The sequence below is a fragment of the Myxine glutinosa genome, chromosome 1 (genome assembly GCF_964187855.1).
Source record: "Myxine glutinosa chromosome 1, kmMyxGlut1.1, whole genome shotgun sequence".
NCBI lineage: Eukaryota > Metazoa > Chordata > Myxini > Myxiniformes > Myxinidae > Myxine > Myxine glutinosa.
Window position 1 is genome coordinate 278,754,125 of NC_136261.1, and position 22,081 is coordinate 278,776,205.

At 52.5% G+C, this 22,081-nt stretch overlaps 1 protein-coding gene across 1 annotated transcript in view; it reads right to left on the reverse strand.

Moving 5' to 3' along the window:
• LOC137437773 (SH3 domain-binding protein 2) overlaps positions 1 to 22,081 on the reverse strand; it is a 104,796-nt gene that overhangs the window by 48,066 nt on the left and 34,649 nt on the right. The window contains exon 2 of the mRNA XM_068132383.2: positions 7,236 to 7,351. Within this exon, the coding sequence (XP_067988484.2) occupies positions 7,236 to 7,253 (18 nt within the window). The 5' untranslated portion in view covers positions 7,254 to 7,351. The remainder of the gene's footprint in view (positions 1 to 7,235; positions 7,352 to 22,081) is intronic.

Genomic DNA, 22,081 nt, shown 5'->3' on the forward strand with positions numbered 1-22,081 from the left:
ACGCGGTCCATGCTAATCCACACGGTTCTACCTCCATTATGGCAATACGTCCTATACACCCACAAACATAACAATATTATTAGAAAAACTTATAAAACTCAATGGGTTCGCATCACACACTAGTGTGCATGTGTTTTTAGATGATAAACTGTTCCAGTTTTCCTTCTCTACCCATCTTCTCCACCCCATGAATCCTATATCCTGCCCCTCATTCCTCCCCACACCCATTGTTTGTCCAAGTCTGCCTCTATCTTGGCCTTCAACTCTGCTGTTGGTGTTTCCCCTCTCTCAACTGTTTCTTTTGTCCTGTTGTGTCCTGATCCGTTCAGTGTAATAATTATAGGTCTTCCACAAACCTCAACTATTTATACAAAAATAAAAACTTCCTCCCAACATTCTCAACCCCAAATTCATCCCCCAGATCTCTAATAGGAGCATACTGCAAGAAATTATCCAAAATAACTATTTGTGCTCCACAACATAGTCCCTCTGACTATAATTCTCTGTACAGAAAACTGTTTAAGGTCATCATTAATTTAGGATCACAGGTAAGTTGCTGCTTGTCCACCATCAGGTTCACTTGGCTGTGACCTCTTAATCAGGTGTGATAAAAAAGAGAGAGGAGCACTTCAAGCAGATCGATATGACTGAATATGACATTGTGTTCCAGCAATCAGAAAAAAGTGGTTTATCCTTAACCCTCTGGATGTCACAAATGTCAAACTTAGTTACAAATGGGTATAAATCTGCCAACTTTTGCAAAGGTGCTGTACCATAATGCTCAGTGAGGTAAAGCAGAGTCTGATACAGCAGAAATATTTGCAGCAGAAATATACGATTTTCAATGACACATTTACGAATTTGTTTTGACTGCTCCGATAAGTTCCCCATGATACACTACTTTCGAAATGACATAATCTGCCCCAGATTGCTCGGCACTCATTCCCAGAAACCCATGCTGACAAAGTAAATTGGGGTGGCCTGGACATATTCCATGCCTCTCAATGAGGATTGCAGAATTAAATGACTAAAAAAACTTTTAAAGAAGCCAAAAGTAATCGTAAGCGTGCGTACCTGTGAGAAACGGGTGTGCCTCTGTGCAATAAAACAGTTGGAGAACTTCCGAATAAAATCGTCCAGAAAGTTTATATATTGCAGTGTGTACACTAATGCAAAAACTCTCAATGATATGGGCGCATGACAGACCGAAGGCTTGTAGTTGTGCGCTGTGAGTGTGGTTACAAGTTTATATATTTTGTTTGGTCCCAGGGCCACAAGAGCAATTATACTCGATTTTATAATTTCACCATAATTTCCAGGGCCACAAGAGCTCGTAAATCTCACCATAATTTCTTTAAAATAAAAAAATCCTCATTATTCCTTACTCGATCTTCCTCCTTCCTTCTTTCATCCTTCCCTCATCAAAGGGAAGCCGACACTGAGTGAACATTTTACAGCCATGTGTGTGTGTGTGTCAAGGTACACATGTTCACTAAGTGCGTAAACCACCCTTTCTACTTTCCGTTTCCATTTCTTCCCTGTGATCAGTGACCAGCAGTCATTCTGGCTATGTCTACAGAGGGATTCATACATCATCTAAATAAATACTGTTAAGAATTTGTTGAGTGGTTTGGTACTTAAACACTTTTTTATCGTAGTATCTATATATAATGGAGCAAGTGCTTGTATGTATGTATGTATGTATGTATGTATGTATGTATGTATGTATGTATGTATGTATGTCTGCTCTTCACCCATTGGTTGGACAGCTGACCTGACTCCACCCACAAATGGTAACCTGAAATACCTAACCTAAAGTACCCAGATGACACAGAGACACTCTCACTCCCCTCAACACCATGAGGACCTACAAGACCGAGAAGACCCCGAGGTCCCAAAAGACCCAAAATACCCCAATTACCCTAAATACCCCCAAAATACCCTGAAGACCCTAAGGACACAGAAGAACCAAAGACCCTAAAGACTAAAACGACTGAAAAGACCCAATGAAAATGAAACTGAAACTGAAACTGAAAAAAATGAAACTGAATGAATGAAAATGAAATGAATGAAAATGAAATGAAAATGAATGAAAATGAAAATGAATGAAAAATGAAACTGAAAAGAAAAGACCCAATGAACCCCAAAGACCCAAAAGACCCCGAAGACATAAAAGACTGAAAAGACCCAATGGACCCAAAGATGCAAAACACCCCAAAGACCCCAAATACCTAAAAGACCCCAAAGACCAAAAATATTCCAAAGACCCTTAACGACCCAGGAGACCCAAAAGGCCACGAAGATCCAAGATAACCAAAACAACCTGAAGACCTAAAATACCATGAAGACTCTTAAAGACCCAAAATACCCAGAAGACCCAAAATACTCCAAAGACCCTTTAAGACCCAAAATACCACAAATACCCCGAACACCCAAGAGAATCAAAAGACCCTGAACACCCAGAGGACTCAAAAGACCCTGAAGACTCAAAATACTCCAAAGACCCTTAAAGACCCAAAAGACCCAAGAGACCCAAAATACCCCAAAGACCCAAAATACCCCAAAGATCCTTGAAGACCAAAAATACCAAAAAAAAAAACAAAGACCTTTAAAGACCCAAAAGGTTGAAAAGACCCCAAAACCCAATGGACCCCAATGACCCAAAATACCCTGAAAACCCAAAATACCCCAAAGACCCTTAAAGACCAAAAATACCCCAAAGACTGAAAAGACCCCAAAGATCCTTAAAGTCCCAAAAAACTCCAAAGAATGAAAAGACCCCAAAGAATGAACAGATCCCAAAGAATGAAAAGACCCCAAAAACCAAAAAGACCCCAAAGACTGAAACGACCCTGAAGAACCTGAAGAACCCTACAGGTCACACAAGATCTGCCTGCAACCCTCTTATGGTTAAACTGCCAAAATCAAGACTTTCTGCTCACCTTCACTCCTTCATTCCTCTTTTCTCCCGCCTCTGGAACAAACTCCCTCACTCTCTTCAATCCCACTCCACCCTCCAGGTCTTTAAAACAGCTGTTCACCACCATCTCTTATCCTCCCCCATCCAAAACCTTGATCTTTTCTACCCCCGCTAATTTCGGTCCCCTTGTGTTTTATACCTCTCCCCCCCCCCCCCCCCCCTCCCCTTCCCACGCCTCCTGCCCCCAAGCCCTCTCCCTCCCACACTTCTCCCTGCTCTCAAATGTTGTGGTTGTGTGCTTCCCCTTCTCTCCCCATCTTGTCTTCCACTCCCTCTTTTTGTATATTTTGTTTGTTTGGTTGATTTGTTTGTGAAATAAATGTTAGCTCTTTCACGAGCCTCGATTCAGTATACAAAAAAAAACAAAAAAAACAACAACAAAAAAAAACACCAAAATAACGTCAATACCCCAAAGACTGAAACGACCCTGAAGACCCAAAATACCATCAATACCCAAAAGACTGAAAAGACCCTGAAGACCCAAAAGACCCTTAAAGGGGAACCCAAACGCAATTTGGGTGCTGTGATTGCATTTGGGTGCAATCACAAAGTGCTGAAAAAAACCCTCGACTGTCGATTTTCGAGATTGCCAGTGATGTCACATTGTCAACTCACCGTGATCATGCCGGCGATGGTACATAGAGAAACGGTGCATTGCGAGCTTGGATTCCGATACTGATTGGGGATTATGAAGGGGGGATGGGGCGTGTGGGGCGGTCATGGGGTATTGTTAGCTAAGGTGATGGTTGATGGAGGATTGTGAGGGGATGGTAGAGGGGAGGGGAAAGAGGGGGTGTGGGTTGGTTGTGGGTATTGTTAGCTAGGGTGATGGTTGATTGTGAGGGGATGGTGGATGGGGGGGGGGAGGTGTGGAGGAGGGGAAAGATGGGGGAGTGGGTTGATTGTTGGTATTGTTAGCTAGGGTGATGGTTGATGGGGAATTGTGAGGGGATGGTGGAGTGGAGGGGAAAGATGGGGGTGTGGGTTGGTTGTGGGTATTGTTAGCTGGGGTGATGGTTGATGTTTTGTTTCTGGGAAATTGAGATGTCTCAAAAACCAAGGACACCTAAGTTGAACAGAAATCAGCAAGAGCGATATTACCAAAGGAAATCAGCAAAAGCGATATTACCAAAGGAAATCAGCAAGAAATGCAAGTCAAAGCAGGTGTGTCAGCAGAAAATATCCGATGGCAGAAAAATGTGTTGCACGCTTGGAACAATATCGCTCGTAGGGCGGGTACTCTGCTGGTATCTATAAACATCCGGTATCATATATGTCTGTTTTTATTTTTATGAGCTCTTCTGAAACTTAACCTCTCAAACATGTGGTGCCATATTAATTTTTTTTTTTTTTTAATGGATATCCTCACCTGCCCCCCATTTCTCCCCACACACATTGGTTATCCAAGTGTGTCTCTATATTAACCTTCAACTCTGCTGTTGATTACTCTGGCCCCCCCCCCCCCTCTACTGTTCCATTTGTCCTGTTGCATACCAATTCATTCAGTGTTCTACCGTAAAGTGGAGTGACTTTGAACACTTGTTACAAGGTTCATTCAGATGATTTTTTGCAGAAGGGTGACTTTGAATGCCGGAGTGACTTTGAACACTTGTTACAAGGTTCATTCAGATGCTTTTTTTTTACCGTAAAAAATCATCTGAATGAACCTTGCAACAAGTGTTCAAAGTTACCCCGGCAGTGTCCAAAGTCACCCCACTTTACGGTGCCGCTTCCACAAGCTCCGACTTTTTATACCAACAAATGGCCTTATGCAACTGACTATACGAGAGATGTCAATTTTATCGAGAGCTTTGGACATAGCTTCCAGCGAGTCAGCTGTGAAGCAGGGGCACTGGCATATTGTGGTGAGCAGCACTTTATTGAGCTATGGACACAAGCTTTTAGGCTGTGAGAAGGACTTGGGATGGCAGAGGATGCCCAATCTGTGGGTGGCTGTGCAGGCCAAATTTAATACGATGGACTGCACAGGGAAGATCATGGCTGAGGGTGAGGCTCGGACATTCAAGAAACCAAAACTCTACAGGTCATTGATTGCAGATATATATTGATGGGATCGTTAGACAATGCCTACAAGAGAGACAATGAGATTATGAGATTTCCCTGGATTGAATGACATGTTTCAAGTAACAGACTGGCATCTGATCATTTCCAGATCAACACATAAGGAAATGACTGCTGCCATAGCATCATGTGGAGACACCTGTAAAGAGGAACAGATGATTTTCCAGAGTATCAGAATAAGTTTGTTACTTACGTACATGAGGAACAAAACTGGGCCCAAGGCTCTACCTTGGGGCATTTCAACCCCTTCTAGGAGAAGAGGTGGAAGGATTCTGTTGAGAGCTACATGTGGTCAGTGTGAGTACAGCAAGTCGGAAATCAAGGAAAGCAAGTAATCTTATTTACTAAAAGCAGAACAACTATCAGGGATGCCTCTTCGTGGTGGTTGTACTCCCAACGCAAGTTAGGGGCCAAATCTTCCCATTTTTCCCTGATGCCCAGATTCGTCAGAGCAGTGCAGACAAGGTCAGAGTGCCGATCGGGTCCCCATGGACCGGCCCTTTCCCTCTTGTCTTTGTCTCTTCTCTATCTCTAACTCTGTCGAGGCCCTAACTTTGCGAAAGCGGAGGTACACCATCCTGGACGTGGGGGATCTCTGGGTCGCTCCTGCGAGATCGATCGGCTGTCTCCATACCGCGGGCTTGTTCGAACTGTCCGGGGCTATACAACAACAGCAATAACTACAGACAGAAAGATTGTTAAGCAGAACAGGGTGCCAGACAGGATCAAATGCATAAGATAAGTCTCGAGACTCAATCATGATCTCTCGTTTAATATTCAACGTTCCCATCAATTGTTGAAAAAGAAAGCAGCATATTCAGAATTGCGTGACCGGGGAGCAATCAAATCTGAAGATTAGTAGAGGTCAGCCAGTTTGATCGGAGGAAAAACAATGTGTCAGCTGTGATGGTGGATTCTGTGACTTTGCTTAAAATTGTTAGAAAGCTTACCAACCTGTAGATGAGAGAATAATTTTCCACTAAAATCGATGGTTTGAGCTATCACACAATTTACACGAGGCTCTTTGAACGTAACCAAGCATCATGCTCAGCCAACCAACAACAATGACACTTTGGAGTTGCGCAAGCAAAGGCCATATGGTATAGACAACCCAAACCCCAAACAAGCAATATTATAATATTCCTTCTTAATCAACTTGTAGAACATTTGTCTTGTTATTTTGCATGCAGCACATGGCTGCAGGTAGCATCATATTCTGGGAGCATAGCTGTGATGTTGATGCAATGCACCTGTAGATTAAAACAGGAATTTGGAATTTGATCAGGCTGCTCGCCTACTCTTATCTTTAATGTCCACCAGATAATTTTGATGGCAGACGAAAGGCCCAGTTTAACTTCCTCCATCTGAGGGATGGCACACCAATCGATGTATCACCCTGCCCGTGAAAGACTGCGATCACCGTTTATAGCTGTTTTGAGATTCAAACACACATGAAACAGCTCAGAAATGAGCGTAGAACATTCGTCTTGTTCTTCACCACACTCACATCCCTAAACTATATGGGAAGTGAACTCATATAATGACTTTTGCATCTCAACCCACCTACACTTCTCCTTAAAGTTCTCGAAAAGTTTTGTCTATCAGGCAATGCACAAAGTTGTTCAGATTGAGGGAAGTGATGGGAAGTGAACTTCTGTGTCTCAATTTGTCTTCTGTGTCTCAATTCTGTGTCTCAATCTGAACAACTTTGTGCATTGCCTGATAGACAAAACTTTTCGAGAACTTTAAGGATAAGTGTAGGTGGGTTGAGATGCAAAAGTCATTAGATGAGTTCACTTCCCATATAGTTTAGGGTTCACTTCCCATCACTTGTCACTTGTAGTGACATTGAACTACCAAAAGACAAAACGACAGTTAGTGACATTGAACTACCAAAAGACAAAACGACAGTTACTCCATAACAACATCAGGCACGATTTCCACTTCCACTACCTAAACAAAAAAAGCTTCTCAACATTGTTAACCAGATGCAACAGTAGTGAGAAATGAAGCCAATGCCTCATGGCGTACCGAAGACACAGTGAAAATCAACAGTAGATGAATTACCCTCCAGCTTGCCAGCCAAATTTGGGATCAGGATTGGATGGGAGTATCACTGCATGAAAACAACAGAAACGAATTGAGACACAGAAGAAGGAAACGACAAACTCACAGAACCAGCAGAAGTCATGCGCTAACGTGGCAGAATAGTCAGGCCAGCGATGTTCGTTGCTGGATCATCCAGACGAGCAGACATAAAAGTGGTACTCACTGAAGGCAGACCAGCAACTGTGTGAGGTACAGGAAATGAAGAACCCACCAATTTTGCACAATAGCAAAAGGTGAGTATGCACTAAGGTTAGAAATACAGCACCTCCTCTCGATGATGCACAGGAAGATTACAAATGTAGTGCCTTCAGAAAGTATACACACCCCCTGACGTTTTTCACATTTTGTTGTGTTACAACCTGAACTTTAAAATGATTAAATTGAGATGTTTTTGTCACCGATCTACACATAAAACCACATAATGTCAACGTTGCTTTTTTTATTATTTAGGGTTTTTTTTTTTTTTTTTACAAAATATTTAAAAATGCAAAGCTGAAATGTCTTGAGTCAAATATTCAACCCCATTTGCTATGACACTCCAACTTGAGCTCAGGTGCATCCAATTTACTTTGATCATCCTTGAGACGTCTCTTCAACTTTATTGGAGTCCACCTGTGGCCAATTCAATTGATTGGACATGACTTAGAAAGAAACACACATTTCTAAACAAGGTCCCAGTTGACAATGCATGTCAGAGCAGAAACTCTACCATGAAGTCCAAGGAAATGTCCGTAGAACTCCAAGATAGAATTGTGAGGAGGCATAGATCTGGGGTAGGGGATTAAACAATTGCTCGAGTGTTGAAAGTTCCCAAGACCACAGTGAGCTCCATAATTACAAAATGGAAAGAATATGGAACTACCCAGACTCTTCCTAGAGCTGGCCGTCTGAACAAACTGAGCATCCGGGCAAGAAGGACCTTGGTCAGAGAGGTTACCAAGTACCCAATGACCACTTTGACAGAACTAGAGTTCCTTGGCTGAGATGGGAGAACCTGCCTGAAGGACAACGCAACAGTCTCTGCAGCCCTTCATAAATCTACGCTTTATGGGAGAGTGGCCAGACAGAAGCCATTTCTGAGAAAAGGCACATGACAGCACGCCTGGAGTTTGCAAAAGGGCACGTGAGAGACTCTGAAAGCATGACGCAAACGATTCTGTGGTCTGATGAGACGAAAATTGAACTCTTTTGGCCTAAATGCATAGTGCTACATCTGGCGGTAACTCATCACTGTCATCACACATCTAACACCATCCCTACCATGAAGCATGGCGGTGGCAGCATCATGCTGTTCAGTGGCACGGACTGAGAGATTTGTAAGGATAGAGGGAAAAATGAATGAAGCCAAATACAGGCAAATCCTTGAGGAGACCTTGCTTCGGAGTGCAAAAGACCTCAGACTGCGGTGAAGATTTTTGTTCCAACAGGATAATGACTCCAAGCATACAGCCAAAGCAGCACTGAAAGTCCGAGTGGTTCAGCCAAAGCGCAGACTTGATTCCCATTGAGAATCTGTGGAAAGACTTGAAGATTGCTGTGCACCGACGCTTCCCATCCAATTTGACAGAGCTTAAGCAAATTATCAAGGAAGAATGGGAGAAACTCCCCAAATACAGACGTGCAAAGCTAATACAGACATACCCAAGAAGACTCGAAGCTGTAATCACTGCCAAAGGCGCTTTTACGAAATATTGACTCAGGGGGTTGAATACTTATGCAAATTGGATATTGCTGTATTTCATTTTCAACTAGAACAGCACTCAGTAGAGAGCACATACGTCCAATCTAAGGCCATGCAATCTACGGCCAGGCTGGTTTTGTTTTGTATACCATTGATAGGTCATATCTGGATCCGGACGTGAACCAAATCGAATCGCTTGTTCTCGTCACATAACCAGCTCAACCACAAAGTTTTGTCATAAGTCATCCACAGCTTTTTGAAATATCATGCTCTATATTGTTTTTGGCACGATCATTCGATGGTGAAGAATCGCGTAAAAAAAATTAAAATTCTCATATCCAGATCCGGATCTTCACCAAAATAGATTTGTCCTTGTCACACAACCAACCTGTCGACCAAGTTTCATCCGAATCCATCCACAACCTTTTCAGATATCGTGCTATGTATCGGTTTTAGCCTAACACTCAATGGTGAAGAATCACTTAAAACAACTCTCTGGTCCAGATCCGGATTCGAATCTTCACCAAAATCGAATCAATTGTTCCTCGTCACACACCCAACTTGTCCACCACATTTCGTCTGACTCTGTCAAAAACTTTTTGAGATATCCTGTTCCCAGTCAAACAAACAGATAAAACTGACAGATATACGAACAGACAGGGGCGAAAACATAACCTCCATCCACCATCGGTGGCAGAGGTATTAAATTTGTAAAAAAAATTCTAAAAACATATTTTTATTTTGACATTATTGGGTATTATGTGGAGATCAGTGACAAAAAAAATAAAATTTCATCCATTTTAAATTCAGGCTGTAACACAACAAAATGTGAAAAAAGTCAAGGGGTGTGAATACTTTCTGAAGGCACTGTAAAAGACTTCTTTATGAATGCACAACAGTCACTGGATGTGGGTAATAAGTTGCTGCATCTAATCCTACTTCACAAAAAAACAGGCTATTACCACCAAAACAGAATCTTCCTCAAACAATAGCTCATACTCAACATCCATTTAATGACTTAATCTGTAAGTAAACCACATGTAACCGCATCCATAAACACTCACAACCATATTCTGCCATATTTGGACATGGAACAAATAGACGTTCCCCAATTCATTGCCACAATGTATGAAACAATTCGACGAAATGAAATAAATTATAAATCTTGTACATTTACATTCCATTATCAGCATCGGACCTGCCAGAGCACTTCGTAGCCAGGTGGACATTTTATTTTACCTTTTCGGTCCAATGGGTGGGGGATTCCACCAATCACAACTCTATCCCTCCCTACATATATATATATATATACGTATATATATATATATATATCCCTTCTCCTGCATTTAGATCCATTCCTGAGATCTGAAGATACAGATAATCACAGGAGATATCAAACCCTGGCAAAAACATTCCCTGAAAAGGATGCAAACTAAGAAGTCATCAATGGGCAGCACATTTACAGACTACCATAGGGTATTGGGGAGCGGGTTATACATACACAAGGAAGAAGGGAGGAATACCAAAAACTATTAACAATGGCCAGAGAGGAACTAAATGTGAAAGAATCAGGGTGTGTCGGAGCATCATGGATGTGCATGGGTGAGGAAGATGTGGTGATGGAAGAGGAAGAGGTATATTGAAAAATGGTAATGGAGGAGGACGAGACGAGACGCAAGGAAGGACAGCTGAATGCGGGTGGGAAACCAACCTGGACTTGGGGAAGATGAGCAGGTGAGGGTCTTCTGTCGAAGATTCCCTCTGGAGGTTTAAAAGACAAAGTACGGAGGATGCTGCGTAAAGTATCGAGTGAAGAGGAAAGACGAAATTCACTGAAAGGAAACGGTTTTATCACACAAGAGCGCTTTGACTAAGAGACAACTGCACTGATTCAAAACGGTTGAGGTTGTTATCTTCCTGAAGTGATAAGATACTGTTGTAGCGGCTGCCGCTGGGGTTACACAATCGCCTTGCACCTATCAAGGACGCGGAGCGATCACCAGGCCGGGCTCGTCCAGGACGCCCGGGCAGGCCCGCGCTCGACTTGCCAGGCCTCGGTCGGGACGCCCGGGCAGGCTCGCCCTCAACTTGCCAGGCCGCAGCCGGGACGCGGGGCCACGCCCCCTGGCGCCAGGCCTGGGCAAACCCCCTGGCGGAATAGATATATATTGCTGACCGTAAAACGTTTTTCCCAGAGTGCCTGAGTGTTTGATTCGAATAAAGCAGCTCAGATGAATTCAAGCTTTTTGTCGCGTCCATTCTTTCGATCGACGTGGGAGCCACAGCTCCTTCATTGGTGACCTACCGACATGGACACGGCAGTGACGCTTAAACTGCCTACCTTCTGGGAGGCTCACGCGGCTGTTTGGTTCGCTCAGGCGGACTCTCAGTTCGCCCTGCGAGGCATCACCGCGGACGACACCCGCTTCCACCATGTTGTGGCGGCGCTTGGTTCCGCCACCGCGGCCCGCGCCTTGAGCCTCCTCGAGCACCCGCCGGCTGCTGACAAATACGGCGCGATTAAGAAGCTTCTACTCGATGCTTTCGCCCTCCCAGCGGCGGAACGCGCACGGCGCCTGCTCGATTTGCCCGAGCTCGGCGACACGCGCCCTTCCGAGCGAATGGACTACATGCTTTCGCTGCTCGGCGAGCACTCTCCGGCATTCCTGTTCCGGGAGCTGTTCCTCCGTCAGCTGCCTAACCCGGTACGCCTCGCCCTGGCAAGCACGACGATCACAGATCCCCGGGCCCTTGCCAGAGAAGCCGACAAAATCTCCGCCGCGGGACAGCGCATCGCAGCGGCGACATGGGACCCGCCGCCGCCTGATGCACCATCCATGGCGCCCGAGCACCCGGCGCGTTCGACGGCCGAACTGCCGACGCAATTGGCGGCCGCTATACCGAGCCGACCACGTCCAGCACGACGTCCGAAGCCTCCACCCGACCAAGCGTGGTGTTCCTATCATGCCAGGTTCGGACAGAAGGCCCGGACATGCCGACCCCCGTGCACCTTCGGCGGGTCGGGAAACGGCCAGGCCGGCGTTCATTACCTGCCATGAGCGCCGGCCACAGTCACACGGGCAACTTACTGTTCATCACGGACAAAGCGTCCGGACGGCGCTTCCTGTGCGACACCGGCGCCCAACTGAGCGTCATGCCCGCCTCTGACCAGGACAGGCAATCCGCGGTTTGCGGCCCCTCCTTGGTTGCGGCCAACGGATCGACTATCCGCACCTTCGGCCCGCGCAACGTCACCCTCTGCTTCGGCGGCCAACGCTTTGCTTGGACGTTTGTAACCGCCAACGTGCCCATGGCTCTGCTAGGCGCCGACTTCCTCTGCGCACACGGACTGCTGGTGGACGTCCAACGGCGTCGTTTAATCAACGCTGAAACCTTCAGCTCCCTGGTATGCACACTAAGCAGCTCCGCGCCGACCGAGCTGGCATGCACCGTCCCGGCGGCGAACGAGTTTGCTCGCCTGCTCGCGGAGTTCCCGGCCCTCACGCGGCCGACGTTTTCGGCCGTCGCAGTACGGCATGGGATCGAGCACCACATACCAACCACGGGCCCGCCGGTCTACGCCAGGGCCCGCCGCCTCGACCCAGCCAAGCTTGCCGTTGCGAAGGCCGAATTCGACGCGTTGGAGCACCTCGGCATCGTGCGGCGCTCCGATAGCGCGTGGGCCTCGCCACTGCACATCGTGCCAAAGCCGGGGGGTGGATGGCGCCCGTGTGGCGACTACCGCCGTCTTAATGACGCTACAACACCCGACAGGTACCCGATCCCGCATATCCAAGACTTCTCCGCCCGTCTGGCGGGACGGGTCATTTTTTCGAAAATTGATCTCATACGGGGATATCACCAGGTACCTGTCAGGGCGGCCGACGTCCCTAAAACGGCAGTCATCACGCCGTTCGGCTTATTCGAGTTCTTGCGGATGCCGTTTGGTCTCAAGAACGCGGCTCAGGCGTTCCAGCGCTTGATGGACGGCGTGCTGCGTGACCTGCCGTTCCTTTTCGTTTACCTGGACGACATCCTCGTCGCCAGCACGTCCCGGGCCGAGCACCTCCTCCACCTCCGAACACTGTTCGGGCGCCTCAGCGAGCACGGCCTCATCGTCAACCCGGCCAAATGCCACTTCGGCACGACGGCCGTTGATTTTTTGGGCCACCACATCACCAAGAACGGGGCTGTGCCGCTGCCAACCAAGGTCGAGGCCATCACCACTTTCCCGCGTCCCCGCACCATAAAGGCCCTGCAGGAATTCCTGGGAATGGTGAATTTTTATCACCGCTTCGTGCCCCGCGCTGCTCAACTCATGCGGCCCCTCTACGAAGCCCTCCGGGGCAAGCCGGCCAAGCACGACATCGCCTGGTCCGCAGCAATGGATGCGGCCTTCCAAAGCTCAAAGCGGGCCCTCGCCGACGCAACACTGCTCGCTCACCCGGTGCTCAACGCTCCCATCGCCCTCACCACGGATGCCTCCGACTACGCGGTGGGCGCCGTACATGAGCAATGGGTGAACGGGGTTTGGCAGCCACTCGCTTTTTTCAGCCGGCAGCTCCGGCCGAACGAGCTCAAATACAGCACGTTTGACCGGGAGCTCCTCGGTCTACACCTGGCCGTCCGCCATTTCCGCCACCTCCTGGAGGGCCGACCTTTCACGGCGTTCGTCGACCACAAGCCGTTGGTTTACGCAATGGCCAAGGTCACGGAGCCATGGTCGGCCCGCCAACAGCGCCACCTCTCCGCCGTGTCGGAGTTTACCACGGACATCCGGCACGTCGCCGGCAAAAACAACGCCGTGGCCGACTGTCTTTCCCGGGCCAGCGCGAACGCGGTCCACCTGGGCGTGGATTTTGCGCTTATGGCGGCGGACCAAACCACCGACACCACGGTGCAAGCCCTCCGGGCGGCGGACACGGGCCTCCGCCTGGCCGACATCCCCTGCGCGGACACTGTCCTGCTCTGCGACGTCTCCCAAGGCCGGCCTCGCCCCATCGTGCCCGTCACCTGGCAACGCCGCATCTTCGCCTCCCTCCACGGCCTTTCCCACCCGGGCCGGAAAGCTTCCCAGAAGCTGGTGTCGGCGCGTTTCGTCTGGCACGGCCTTCGTCGGGACGTCCGCGATTGGACCAGCGCCTGCACCGCCTGCCAACGGGCCAAGGTCCACCGACACACCCAGGCCCCGCTGGCACCTTTCACCGTGCCCGAACGACGTTTCGACCACGTCAACGTGGATCTGGTGGGCCCCCTTCCCCCATCACGAGGGTTCACACACCTGCTCACCATGGTGGACAGGACCACCAGGTGGCCGGAGGCCGTTCCCCTCGTCTCCACCACCACCGCCGACGTGGCGCAGGCCTTCATCGCCACCTGGGTCGCCCGCTTCGGCGCACCGGCGGACATCTCGTCAGACCGCGGACCACAGTTCACCTCCGAGCTGTGGGGCGCGGTCGCCCGCAACCTGGGGGTCAAGCTCCACCGTACTACGGCCTACCACCCCCAAGCAAATGGGTTGTGCGAGCGATTCCACCGCTCCATGAAGGCCGCGCTCATGGCCGGCCTTCAAGACGGCGGTTGGGCCGACCGGCTGCCGTGGGTCCTTTTGGGCCTTCGCACGGCCCCCAAGGAGGACCTCCAGGCATCCACCGCCGAGCTGGTCTATGGCCAGGTGCTACGCGTCCCGGGCGAATTCGTGCCCGACGCTACCAGCCCCTGGTCCGCAGCTCGCCAGCGCTCGGACCTCCAGGAGGCCGCCCGACGGTTTGCCCCCGTGCCGACATCCCACCACGGTGACCCCCAGTCCTACGTCCCCCCAGCACTCCGCACCGCGGAGTATGTTTTTGTGCGTCACGACGCACATCGGCGGCCACTCCAGCCGCCGTACGACGGGCCCTTCCGGGTGCTGCGACGGGACGACAAGTCGTTCGTCATCGACATCGGCGGCAGGTCAGACCGGATTGCAGTGGACCGCCTCAAGCCGGCGCACGTGGACGTCGACCACCCACCACGGGTGGCCCTCCCGCCGCGGCGAGGCCGCCCCCCGTCCACGGTGCCCCCCACTCGACCGCCCACCACCTCACCGGACCCCCTCCCACGACCCGCCAGGGGTCGCTTCGGCCGGGTCATCAGGACCCCCCTCAAGTTGACCCTGCCGGTGCAAGTCGATTCTGGGGGGACGTGTGTAGCGGCTGCCGCTGGGGTTACACAATCGCCTTGCACCTATCAAGGACGCGGAGCGATCACCAGGCCGGGCTCGTCCAGGACGCCCGGGCAGGCCCGCGCTCGACTTGCCAGGCCTCGGTCGGGACGCCCGGGCAGGCTCGCCCTCAACTTGCCAGGCCGCAGCCGGGACGCGGGGCCACGCCCCCTGGCGCCAGGCCTGGGCAAACCCCCTGGCGGAATAGATATATATTGCTGACCGTAAAACGTTTTTCCCAGAGTGCCTGAGTGTTTGATTCGAATAAAGCAGCTCAGATGAATTCAAGCTTTTTGTCGCGTCCATTCTTTCGATCGACGTGGGAGCCACAGCTCCTTCACTGTAAGGTTAAGAAAGGGTATGTTAACTTGACTCTCCCAACTTGATATTTATGCAAAACAAGTATCTGACTGAAAAATTTTTGTATATGCAAATTTTGACATTTTAGGTTTTTCCACAGCTGAGACAGGTAAGAAGATTCAGGTGGAGGGTATAACACACTGAGAAGTTATTTCTTTCAGGTCCAGAGCATTAGCTGTAACTTCTTCTTCTTCTTCTTCTTCTTATGCCGGCCCCTTAGCATAGTGACATGACAAGATTTTTTCCAGTGCTCTCGATGAGACGAGGCGTTGACTAATTCAACCCCACACAGACTGGTGTCCTTCTTGATGATGTTGTGAAAGGATTCCCCCTCCTCCAGGGTTTATCGAACCGCAAGAGTGGGACTTCCCTTGCTAGTTCTTCATGACAAATCACATGACCAGTCTAGCTGTAACTAGAATGTCCAAAAGCATGAATGCCACTCCATTTGCTTGAGCAAGGTATTTCATTTTACGAATGCAATGATGCACAACAAAACACATACAGTATCATGATGCCAAACTGACAGATTAACATCTAAAAACATTAATTATTGTGCTGTGGTGAACATCTCTTTCTTTCTATCCATTTCTCTCTCTCCCTCTCTCTCCGTCTGTGAGCCTGGTGTTGGCTTAGCGGTTAGGGTGCCGGCTTTGGGTCCTAGGATCCTGATTTCGAATCCCGGTAGATCGCTGAATTAACGCCGGGGGGTTGACTCAGCCTCTTATCCTTCCGAGGTCGGCAAATTGAGTACCGGTTCACTGGTAATTCTCTGTGTGTCGCAAGAGGCGACTAACAGGGTTGGCGGCAGGAAGGGCATCCGGCCATAAAACATTGCTTCAAAAAGGGGGCCACGGTGCCCAAAAAAGGCCAACCCCTGCTCTGTGGGGAAAAAATGGCCTCTAAAGGTGGTTGCTCTCTCTCCGTCTGTATGGCAAATCCTCCCATTTCGTTTCTTAACAACCCTCTCCAAGAATTGTAGTCATTCATACTCTTGGGTCTCACCTATCAGCCATGATCCTTACTAGGCAAAGCACATTCCAAAGATGGCCTCTAAAACCAGACGCTGATTGGGAATCCTGCATTGCACAACGCCTTTAGCACACCTGAGCTCCTCATCACATACACAGAACTTCATCCACAGCTTGATGGAGAACTGTCTTCCCTTCTGAGCTGGCTCTCCTGCCTCACATCTTGCTCAGCTTGATGCTGTGGAAACCAAGGCCTTTAAGGTCATTGGAATCTCCCAAGATAAAACTGTGTCTATGGGCCAATCACTTTCCCATCGCAGACAGGTCGGTGGTCTCTTTGTCTTCCATTGCCTCCTTTCTGCACAATCTGCTCTTTTTGTGCTTTGTTAACCTCTCCCCTTGTTTCTGCTCTTCTTTTTGTTTTATTGTGGCCTGATCTGTGGCCTCGGTCTTGCACAAACCTCGACTCTGTATACAAAAAAACCTCCGTCACCTCATTCTTCCACAAACTCAGATCTTGTATGTAAAAACATTCAGAAATTGAACCCTCCCAGACATTAAATTGCTTTATTCTGCCATAAAGTGGCACATGAGGGTGAGATTTCTCCAGATATTTCCACATAATTTATCAATTTTTATTCACAATACAAGACGATTTGTGTGTCCAAAAGTTCTCAAATAATAATGGATTTCATCAATTAGGAGTTGATAAGAGTTCTCATATGTTTACTACAATGGGTGACGGGGCAAGGCTGAATTCTTATTGCGCAGTCGATATATCGTTTGGAATTCCCAAGATTTCATCAAGGCAAGGAGGTTAAAGTTTAAGGTGTAGCGGTTACCGCTGGATGCACACAATCGCCTTGCACCGGCCAGAACACGGCCAGACGCGCCTCTCCCGGGCATGCCCGGACTCACTGTTCCCGGGCACGCCCGAACCTCCCGGGCACGCCCGGTCTCGTCTTTCCCGGGCATGCCCGCTCTCGCCTTTCCAGGGCTCGCACAGAGCGTCCGGGCATGCCCGCTATCGCCTTTTCAGGGCTCGCCCAGAGCGTCCGGGCATGCCCGCTATCGCCTTTCCAGGGCTCGCCCAGAGCGTCCGGGCATGCCCAGCCTCGACTTGCCAGGCCGCAGCCAAACACGCCCGGGCAGGTCCAGACTCGCCTTTCCAAGGCTCGCCCTTGACACCCGGGCATGCCCGGTATAGCTTTTGCCGGGCAAACTTCCCGACATAAATGTGTATATATATTGCTGCCCGATAAACGGGCTGGTCAGAATACCTGAGCTGTTTTGTTTCAATAAAGCAACTCGGACGAATTCCGTCTTTGGTCGCGTCAATTCTTTCGACTCGCGTTGGAACGCAGTTTCTTCATTGGTGACCTACCGACATGGATACGGCAGTGACGCTTAAACTGCCTACCTTCTGGGAGGCTCACGCGGCCGTTTGGTTCGCTCAGGCGGACTCTCAGTTCGCCCTGCGAGGCATCACCGCGGACGACACCCGCTTCCACCATGTTGTGGCGGCGCTCGGTTCCGCCACCGCGGCCCGCGCCTTGAGCCTCCTCGAGCACCCGCCGGCTGCTGACAAATACGACGCGCTGAAGACACTCCTCCTCGACGCTTTCGCCCTCTCACCGGCAGCACGCGCACGGCGCCTGCTCGCTCTGCCCGAGCTCGGCGACACGCGCCCGTCCGAGCGCATGGACTATATGCTCTCGTTGCTCGGTGAGCACTCTCCGGATTTTCTGTTCCGCGAGCTGTTCCTTCGCCAGCTGCCTCACCCGGTACGCCTCGCCCTGGCTGGCACGTTGATCACGGATTCCCGCGCGCTCGTCAGGGAAGCCGATAAGATCTCCTCGGCGGGCCAGCACATCGGCGCGGTTACCTGGAGCCCGCCGCCGTCCGAGGTGACGCCCACGACGCCCGAGCGCCCTGCGCGGTTGGAGGCCGAACTGCCGGTGCAACTGGCGGCCGCCACGCCGCACCGCCCGCTTCCGACATGACGGCCGGGGCCTCCACCTGACCGGGCGTGGTGTTATTACCACGCCAGGTTCGGACACAAGGCTCGGACGTGCCGGCCCCCGTGCACTTTCGGCAGGTCGGGAAACGGCCGGGCCGGCGTTCATTCCCAGCCATGAGCGCCGGCCACTCGGGCAACTTGCTGTTTATTCGGGACAAAGCGTCTGGGCGGCGTTTCCTGTGTGACACCGGCGCCCAACTGAGCGTCATACCCGCCTCCGAGCAGGACTGGCGGGACGCCGTTTGCGGCCCCTCTTTGGTCGCTGCTAATGGCTCGGCCATACGCACTTTCGGCCCATGCGTCGTCACCCTCTGCTTTGGCAGCCAGCGTTTTCAATGGACTTTTGTGACCGCCTGCGTCCCCATGGCTTTGCTGGGCGCCGACTTCCTCTGCACGCACGGGCTGCTGGTCGACGTCAAACGTCGTCGCCTTGTCAACGCCGAGACCTTCAGCTCCCTGGCGTGCACGATGAGCAGCTCCGCGCCGACCGAACTGGCGTGCGCTCTCCCGGCAGCGAACGAGTTCGCTCGCCTGCTCGCGGAATTCCCGGCCCTCTCGCGGCCGACGTTTTCGGCCGTCGCGGTGCGGCACGGGATCGAGCACCACATACCCACTATGGGCCCGCCGGTCTGCGCCAGGGCCCGCCGCCTCGACCCGGCCAAGCTCGCCGTGGCGATGGCCGAGTTCGACGCGTTGGAGCACCTCGGCATCGTGCGGCGCTCCGATAGCGCGTGGGCCTCGCCACTGCACATCGTGCCAAAGCCGGGGGGTGGATGGCGCCCGTGTGGCGACTACCGCCGTCTCAACGACGCTACCACCCCCGACAGGTACCCGATCCCGCATATTCAGGACTTTTCCGCCCGTTTGGCGGGACGGGTCATCTTTTCGAAAATTGACCTGTTACGTGGCTACCACCAGGTACCTGTCCGGGCGGCCGACGTCCCGAAGACGGCCGTCATCACGCCGTTCGGCCTGTTCGAATTTTTGCGGATGCCGTTTGGCCTCAAGAACGCGGCCCAGGCGTTCCAGCGCTTGATGGACGGCGTGCTGCGCGACCTGCCGTTTCTTTTCGTCTATCTGGACGATATCCTCGTCGCCAGCACGTCCCGCGCCGAGCACCTCCTCCACCTCCAAACACTGTTCGGTCGCCTCAGCGAGCACGGCTTAATTGTCAACCCGGTCAAATGCCACTTCGGCGCGACGACCGTTGACTTTTTGGGCCACCGCATCACCAAGACCGGGGCCGTGCCGCTGCCGACCAAGGTCGAGGCCATCACCGCGTTCCCGCGTCCCCGTTCCATCAAGGCCCTCCAAGAGTTCCTCGGCATGGTGAATTTTTATCACCGATTCGTGCCCCGCGCTGCTCAGCTCATGCGGCCCCTTTACGAGGCCCTCCGGGGCAAGCCGGCCAAGCATGACATTGTTTGTTCCACGGCAATGGACGCGGCCTTCGCCAGCGCCAAACGGGCCCTCGCCGACGCAACGCTGCTGGCTCACCCAGTGCTCAACGCACCCATTGCCCTCACTACGGACGCCTCCAACTACGCGGTGGGCGCCGTCCATGAGCAATGGGTGGACGGGGTTTGGCAGCCACTCGCTTTTTTCAGCCGGCAACTCCGGCCGAACGAGTTAAACTACAGCACGTTCGACCGCGAGCTGCTCTGGCTATTCCTGGCCGTTCGCCATTTCCGACACCTCCTGGAGGGCCGCCCGTTCACGGCTTTCGTCGACCACAAGCCGTTGGTCTACGCAATGGCTAAGGTCACGGAGCCGTGGTCGGCCCGCCTGCAGCGCCACCTCTCCGCCGTGTCGGAGTTCACCACGGACATCCGGCACGTCGCCGGCAAAGACAACGCAGTGGCCGACTGTCTTTCTCGGGCCAGCGCGAACGCGGTCCACCTCGGCGTGGACTTCGCGCTCATGGCGGCCGACCAGACCACCGACGCCTCGGTGCAGGCACTCCGTGCGGCGGACACGGGCCTCCGCCTGGCCGACATTCCCTTCGCGGGCACCGTCCTGCTCTGCGACGTCTCCCAGGGCCAGCCTCGCCCCATCGTGCCCGTTTCCTGGCAGCCCCGCATCTTCGCCTCCATCCACGGCCTTTCTCACCCGGGCCGGAAAGCTTCTCAGAAGCTGGTGTCGGCACGTTTCGTCTGGCACGGCCTTCGACGAAACATCTGCGACTGGGCCAACGCCTGCACGGCCTACCAGCGGGTCAAGGTCCACCGCCACACCCAGGCCCCGCTGGCACCTTTCGCCGTGCCTGAACGGCGTTTCGACCACGTCCACGTGGACCTGGTGGGTCCCCTGCCCCCCTCGCGGGGGTTCACCCACCTGCTCACCATGGTGGACAGGACCACCAGGTGGCCGGAGGCCGTGCCCCTCACCTCCACCACCACCGCCGACGTGGTGCAGGCGTTCATCGCCACCTGGGTCGCGCGCTTCGGCGCACCAGCGGACATCTCGTCCGAACGCGGCCCACAGTTCACGTCTGAGCTTTGGGGCGCGGTCGCCCGTTCGTTGGGGGTCACGCTGCACCGCACCACGGCCTACCACCCCCAAGCCAACGGGTTGTGCGAGCGGTTTCACCGCTCCATGAAGGCCACACTCATGGCCGGCCTTCAGGACGACGGTTGGGCCGACCGGCTGCCGTGGGTCCTTTTGGGCCTTCGCACGGCCCCCAAGGAAGACCTCCAGGTGTCCGCCGCCGAGCTCGTCTACGGCCAGCCGCTCCGCGTCCCGGGCGAATTCGTGCCCGACGCTACCAGTCCCTGGTCCGCCGCTCGCCAGCGCTCGGACCTCCAGGAGGCCGCCCGACGATTTGCCCCCGTGCCGACGTCCCGCCACGGTGGCCCCCAGTCCTACGTCCCCCCAGCGCTTCGCACAGCGGAGTACGTCTTTGTGCGTCATGACGCGCACCGGGGGCCACTCCGTCCGCCGTACGACGGGCCCTTCCGGGTCCTGCGACGGGGCGACAAGTCTTTCATCGTCGACTTCGGCGGCCGGCCGGACCGGATTTCTGTGGACCGCCTCAAACCGGTGCACATGGACGTCGACCGACCACCACGGTTGGCCCTTCCTCCGCGGCGAGGCCGCCCCCCGTCCACAGTTCCCCCCGCTCGACCACCCACCACCACGTCGGACCCCTCCCCACGACCCTCCAGGGGTCGCTTCGGCCGGGTCATCCGGACCCCCCTTAAATTGACCCTGCCGGTGCAGGTCGATTCTGGAGGGGCGTGTGTAGCGGTTACCGCTGGATGCACACAATCGCCTTGCACCGGCCAGAACACGGCCAGACGCGCCTCTCCCGGGCATGCCCGGACTCACTGTTCCCGGGCACGCCCGAACCTCCCGGGCACGCCCGGTCTCGTCTTTCCCGGGCATGCCCGCTCTCGCCTTTCCAGGGCTCGCCCAGAGCGTCCGGGCATGCCCGCTATCGCCTTTTCAGGGCTCGCCAGAGCGTCCGGGCATGCCCAGCCTCGACTTGCCAGGCCGCAGCCAAACACGCCCGGGCAGGTCCAGACTCGCCTTTCCAAGGCTCGCCCTTGACACCCGGGCATGCCCGGTATAGCTTTTGCCGGGCAAACTTCCCGACATAAATGTGTATATATATTGCTGCCCGATAAACGGGCTGGTCAGAATACCTGAGCTGTTTTGTTTCAATAAAGCAACTCGG